This window comes from Gekko japonicus, unplaced genomic scaffold (genome assembly GCF_001447785.1).
Source record: "Gekko japonicus isolate JY-2015 unplaced genomic scaffold, Gekko_japonicus_V1.1 scaffold1620, whole genome shotgun sequence".
Taxonomy (NCBI): Eukaryota; Metazoa; Chordata; class Lepidosauria; order Squamata; family Gekkonidae; genus Gekko; species Gekko japonicus.
This window is the reverse complement of record NW_015166470.1, coordinates 67032-73705: the sequence shown is the minus strand read 5'-3', so window position 1 is coordinate 73705 and position 6674 is coordinate 67032. Positions and strand designations below refer to the sequence as shown.

Below are 6674 nucleotides of genomic sequence, written 5' to 3'. Positions count from 1 at the left end.
GTTGTGCGGCCGCCCCCCCCCCCCCCCCCCCGGCAGCCTTGTGGTGCCTCCCCTCAGCGCAGATGAGCGGCTTGGATTTGTTAGCCGTGCGGGAGCCCTTGCAGAGCTTCCAAGGCGCCAGGTCTCCCAGCAGGGAGCTCGGCATGGGTGGCTGTGGGTCTCAGAGAGGTCTCCATTTGCACTCCCCTCGGGCTCCAGGGTACTACAGCGCCCGGGAGGCAGCACTCGTCCTCCTGCTGCGCTGCATGAGTGATGGGCAAATTCATCCCTCCTTCCCTTCCTGCCTCTCTCGCTACCCAGTGGTAGTTCATGCAGGGCGGGGAAGCTGCCTGAGAGGCAGTGCGGAAATGGAGCCGGAGGCCGCGGGAGCTCGAGCTGGGCCAGGTGGCAGCAGCAACAGCTGAGAAGGAAAGGGCAGGAAGGCGCCAAAAGCATAGTGGGGCTGCGCCTCCCGCTGCTGGCCTCCTAAGGGGTGCCTCTTCCTCCTCCTCCTCACGCTGCACCAGCGGTGATGCTGGAGGAGGCCAGCGATACACGAGGCAGATGTGGCGGCACCGGAGCTGGGTTGCTGAGTGGCGCCGGCGCCGAATTGCTGAACAACTCTGGCCTGGGGAAGAGGCTTCGCTGTGTGCCTGGCTTCCCCGGCCTGGTGCCCCCATGATGGCCTCATGCTCTAGGCGAAAGTCTAGTGAGCGAGCCTGGCCACCATTCTGTGGCAGCTTTTATGCTGGGATCCACTGCAGGGCAAGCAATGTTCACATCCCAGAGAAGAACACCAGTTGCTTGAGAGAAACAGGAAGGACAAGCTACCCTTTCATTCCCTGTTAGTGGGCTTCTTGGAGGCATTTGGCCAGCCACTGGGAGAAACAGGACGAGGTGGACCTTTTGCTCTGATCCAGCAGGGATTTTTATGCTCGTAGTCTATCCATGTGATTGTCAGCTAGGGTGGGTTGCCAGCCTCTAGCTGGAGCCTGGAGTTCTCCTGGAATCATAATTCTAGGCTACAGAGATCAGTTCCCTTGGAGAAAACAGCTGTTTTGGAGGGTAGACTCTTCTGACCCTCTGAGGTTCCTGCCTTCCCCAGGCAGGTTTGCAGTGTGAACTCTATGGACTCACATCCTTTCTGGGTTCCCTCCCCTAACTCTGCCTTCCCAGGCCCTACCCCAAAATCTCCAGGAATTTCCCAACCCAGGGACCCGGGGCTTTAAATTAGGGAGCTAGTATAATGAGCTTCCACTGAGTTTTCACTTCACTGGTAAGTGTAGCGGGAGAAGCACCACACATACTGAAAAGTAAAGGTAAAGCCAGTCAAATCCGACTCTAGGGATGCGGTGCTCATCTCCGTTTCCAAGCCGAAGAGCCAGCGCTGTCCAAAGACGTTTCCATGGTCTTGTGGCTGGCGGGACTAAACACTGAGGGGCACGGAATGCTGTTACCTTCCCACCGAAGTGGTACCTATTTATCTACTTGCAATTTCTTGCTTTCGAACTGCTAGGTTGGCAGGAGCTGGAACCAGAGACAGGACCTCACTCCATCATGCGGCACTTGGGTCTCAAACTGCTGAACTACCGATCTTCTGGTCTGCAGTTTAGCATCTAAACCACTAGGAGGCAAAACCAGGCTTCTTCATTCACAGTGCAAACAACAGTTTCTTGTACCTAAAATATAGAATTTATATAAATGTTGGAACTGTTTTGTTACCGACTGATAGCAAGGGTACTCCCCCCCCCCATCAATTGTACAGGAACTGGATATTTTGCTACTGTTACCATGTTGGGGGGCCAAGGAATATTAATCTTATGTGGAACAGTTGGTGTCTTAGGGCAATGTCTGGAAAGGTCCTAACAAATGAAGAGCTGTTCTCTTATGTGTGGATTTTCTTTATAGCCTTGAGTTTTCTCATCATCTGGCTGGTTGGGGATAAAGGAGAACCAGATAGCCAAACTGCAAACAGAACCAGACTTCTCTATGGGAAACACAAGGACCCAGCGGGAAAATGCTAATGCATGAATTAAGGTAAAAAAACTTTAATTTCAAGATGGGTAGCCATGTTAGTCCACCTGTAGCAGTAGAAAAGAGCAAGAGCCCAGTAGCACCTTAAAGACGAACAAAATTTGTGGCAGGGTAGGCCACAAATTTTGTTCATCTTTAAGGTGCTACTGAACTTTAATTTCAGTACAGAATCCTGATCATGGGGAACCTTGAGGCTAAGCCCCATGTTTCAAGAGAGAGGCAGCTCCCACCAAAGCAGTACCCCACACCTCCCCAGCAGCGTCCAATGAAAGATGATGTGATCTCACCACCTCACGTTTCTCCCAGTGCCCACAAACAGCTGCCAATGGACTGGGCTGGAATAAGTCTGGACAAGTGTGGACAATCACATCTGAGATGCCTGGAATCCATGAGAAGCTTAGCAGCATATTTGAGCCTGTATACTTATTGAGATCAGCATCCTATCTGAATGTATTATCTTTCATGACTTTTTGTAAAGCATTTTATGAGCTTTTGTACTATTCTAATATTTCCTGAGGAAGATCCAATTTTGAAACATTGTTATATAATCCGGAGACAACGTTGATGATGTATTTTTACACTAGGATTTTCTTTTGATTTGAAGGAATTTGTTTATTGTGTTGTAGTGCTTTGACCATAATATACAGAAAGCATCTTCTTTGCAAGTCTTGTTGACTGCTTGATCTGTGGGTCAGGCTCTCTCAATTGTTTTCTTTACATTTGTTCTCTGGAATAAGTTTGAGCAGAACATCATTACACATTCTTTTTTCAGACATTCCTGGGGTCTAAAAGAGAGAGAGACTCCAAGCGGCAGCCATATGTCCTTGCCCATGTCTAGTTTTACCCAAAGAGAGTGGACTGATGCTATGCCATAAATTCCCCTCAGCTTTTTGTAGGGCGAATGTTATCTAGGCTTTGTGATTTTTCTGCAACTTTCATTGCAGATTTTTGTTCTTTCCTTTGATGGATCCATTGCCCACTTGGTGGCCTACTGTTTCAACAACAAAAAAACCTCTACTCGAAAAGGACATTTTCAGTGTAAAAACAAATCAGTGAACATTTAGCGGAGCCCTAGAATTGACAGGACTCTTCCACAGATGGATAGAAATGGCCAGGAGGAAGAGACATGCCATTCACTTTATCAGATATCCATCTTGGAGCCAAAACAAACTTGCTTCCCAAACATCTCAAAATGATCCTCTATGAATTTTATGCCATGCAATTTGAGGATTACATATCTGATGAATATTCACCAGCTGGTCATCCTTGAGCAAGTAGTCCTCCGATTGACAACAGCTGGGTGCAGTGGTTAAGAGTACAGACTCTAATCTGGGAGAACCGGGTTTGATCCCCCACTCCTCCACATGCAGCTGCTGGTTTGACCTTGGGTCAGTCATAAGTTCTTTCAGAGCGTTTCTCTCAAGGGCAGTTCTCGAGGGAGCTCTCTCAGCCCCACCTACCTCACAGGGTGCCTTGTTGCGGGGAGGGGAATGGAAAGGAGATTGTAAACCGCTCTGAGACTCCTTCGGGTAGTGAAGGGCAGGGTATAAATCCCAATCTCTTCTTTTTCTCTTCCTTTTCAGGAGGGCTAGTAAGAGATGGGGGGGCAGAGAGACCCACCCCACCCCACCCCATTCCATAGAGAATGGGAGTGATGGACAGGTGGGAGAGCGCAATGGGAAACCAGAACAGGTTCCAACATATTTGGCTGACATCTTACTTTAAATTTCAGTCTTCGATGTGTGACAGCATTGATCGTTCATATAAAATGGCACTTAGTACAGGCTGCTAATTGATCACCGACATACAATATTGAAAAGCTGACAGCTCATCCCTTATGAGATTTCATATCTGACACCTTCCAAGCCAATCATGGGATGTCAACAAGCCTGCAGCTTTTAAAATCTGAGATGAAATCTTCCATTCAAAATGGAAATTCAAATTTTGTATCCAAAGTTTTCCTAGATGAAACTTGAAAATCTGTCAGGATCCAAAAGTTAATGAATATTTATTTCAGCTTTAATCAGCTAATTACGGGTAATTATGATAGTCAAAGCATGATGGAGAATTGGGGGTGGGGTCAGATTTCAGGAAGGGGAAAACAAACCTCATTCTCCACATTCACTACGAGGCCCAACAATGAGATCAGAGCTATTATATTCAGATTCTCTGATAAGGTGACATTCAAATTGCTTGCAAGAGGAGGGACTTTACATGGTGTCATCAGACACGCTCCAGCACAAACCTTCCTTGGGCTACACAGGAGAAGGGGACAGTCAAACTTCTGGACCGTAGGGAAACATTTTTTTAAACCATCTTTCACAAGGCCAGCCTAAAAGCTCTTGAATGGTAGGGCAGGACACTTCCTGGAGAATGCTTGCACAAGCATCCTTGAAAGAATATCCCGTGTCAAAACTAAGGGGAATTTTTGGAAGCAATCTGTACTCACTTTGTGGATTGGTAATTCTTTTAATGGCATGTGGAGCTATGCATGACGATGGATATAATACCCAAAGCACAAACAGCAAGCAAAAAACAACTCACAGCGTAGTGCTGGGAGTCCCCACTCATGTGAAAGCCTTTCGGATTCGCTATAGCACAGGCTAGTCCAATCTTGTCAGTTCTCAGAAGCTAAGCAGGATCAGCCCTGGTTAGAATTTGGATGGGAGATCACCAAAGAATACCGGGTCATGATGCAGAGGCAGGAAATGGCAAACCACCTCTGAATGTCTCTTGCCTTGAAAACCCTACAGGGTTGCTGTAAGTTCACTGCAACTTGAGGACCCCCCCCCCCCAAAAAAAAGAGTTAGACCCACACGGAAGCCGGCTTCAGGGCACATATCCAGAACCAGATCAGAAAGCCCATACACTTCTTGAACTTGCTCCAACAGCAGCCGGAGGCAGGGATGCATGCAACACCCCTTTTCAAGAAATTGGAATCCCACCAGTCAGGTCTTTGGGAGGGGGAGCAAAATATTAGCATCAGTCTTCCCTTCCCCCTTCTTTGCCCCAGTACTGATCAGTTGAATTCCAGTTTTCTTTCAAGGATTATAGAAATGCTTGCCTCGCTGTCACACACATGTACTCTTGGGTTAGAGCAACAGACCCACAGGTTGTGTGGGTGTAAAGTACCGCCAAGTTACAGCCAACCCTGTAGGGTTTTCAAGGCAAGAGACATTCACAGGTGGTTTGCCATTGCCTGCCTCTGCACGGCAACCCTGGGCTTCCTTGGTGGTCTCCCATCCAAATACTAACCAGGGCCGACCCTGCTTAGCTTCTGAGCCATCCAGCTCAAAACAACCCACATGTTGGGTAGTGGTAATTCAGAGTATGAATAGTAGCAACCAAACTCCAGCTAGGTGCATTGCTTATTTTACCTAACCACTGGACTTCTCTCTTCTCACAGCCCTTCGACACAAAGAGTGACTATGTTGCTTGCTTGCGACATGGACAACCACGGTGCTGCTTTTCTCACCCCGACACCAGGGCGGCTGCTGCAGCAGAATGACCAGACAGCCGAGATCTCTGGCCCTCCGGCGCACCACGAGGTGCATGAGCTTGAGAAAAACGCTACAGCCTTGCAGTACGAATTGATGCCGGGGGAAATCATAGCAGCCAGTCTGCTTCTTGGAGTTTTGTGGCTACTTTCCATCTTTGGGAACTCCCTCGTCTGCCTGGTGATCCACAGGAGCCGAAGGACCCAATCGACCACCAACTACTTTGTGGTCTCCATGGCCTGTGCGGACTTACTCCTCAGTGTGGGGAGCACCCCACTGGTGCTCCTGCAGTTAGCCTCTGGCAGATGGACCCTTGGGAGCCTGATGTGCAAGCTAGTTAGGTATCTCCAGTACCTCACTCCCAGCGTCCAGATTTACGTGCTGCTCTCCATCTGCGTGGATCGATTCTACACCATCGTCTACCCTCTCAGCTTCAAGGTGTCTCGGGAAAAAGCCAAGAAGATGATTGCAGTCTCTTGGCTCTTCGATGCCGCACTGGTGTCTCCGGTGTTCTTCTTTTATGGATCAGGACGGGACAACCACTGCAACTTCTTCCCCCCACATTCCTGGGACGGAGCCATTTACAGCATCGTCCACTTGTTAGTGGCTTTCCTGATCCCATCTGTGCTCATCATTCTCTTCTACCAAAAAGTCATCAAGTACATTTGGAGGATAGGCACCGATGGCCGGACAGTCCGGAGGACCATGAACATCGTTCCAAGGACAAAAGTGAAAACCATTAAGATGTTCCTCATGTTAAACTTGCTCTTCCTGCTCTCGTGGCTCCCCTTTTACGTGGTTCAGCTTTGGCACCCCCACGAGGCAGACTACAGAAAGAGCTCTTTGGCTTTCATGTCAGTCACTTGGATCTCCTTTAGCTCCTCCGCCTCCAAACCTACCTTGTACTCAGTGTATAATGCAAACTTCAGGAGGGGCATGAAGGAGACCTTCTGCATGTCCTCCATGAAATGCTACCGCAGCAACGCCTACACCATCACCACCAGCTCCAGGATAGCCAAAAGAAATTACGTGGGTATCTCAGAAATTCCCGCCCCGGCCAAAACAGTTTCTAAAGACTCGGTATACGATTCCTTTGACAGAGAAGCAAAAGAGAAGAAGCTTGCCTGGCCCATTAATTCAAACCCACCCAACACATTTGTCTAA

At 48.6% G+C, this 6674-nt stretch overlaps 1 protein-coding gene across 1 annotated transcript; it reads left to right on the top strand.

Annotated features, from left to right (window-relative positions):
• The first annotated feature begins 5459 nt into the window (after positions 1-5459).
• GPR19 (G protein-coupled receptor 19) lies at positions 5460-6674 on the top strand. The gene has a single exon (XM_015412106.1). It carries the CDS (start codon positions 5460-5462, stop codon positions 6672-6674), a length of 1215 nt encoding a protein of 404 aa, XP_015267592.1.

Coding starts and splice junctions, on each gene's coding strand:
- GPR19 (XM_015412106.1), top strand. CDS start 5,460: ATGGACAACCACGGTGCTGCTTTTCTCACCCCGACACCAGGGCGGCTG.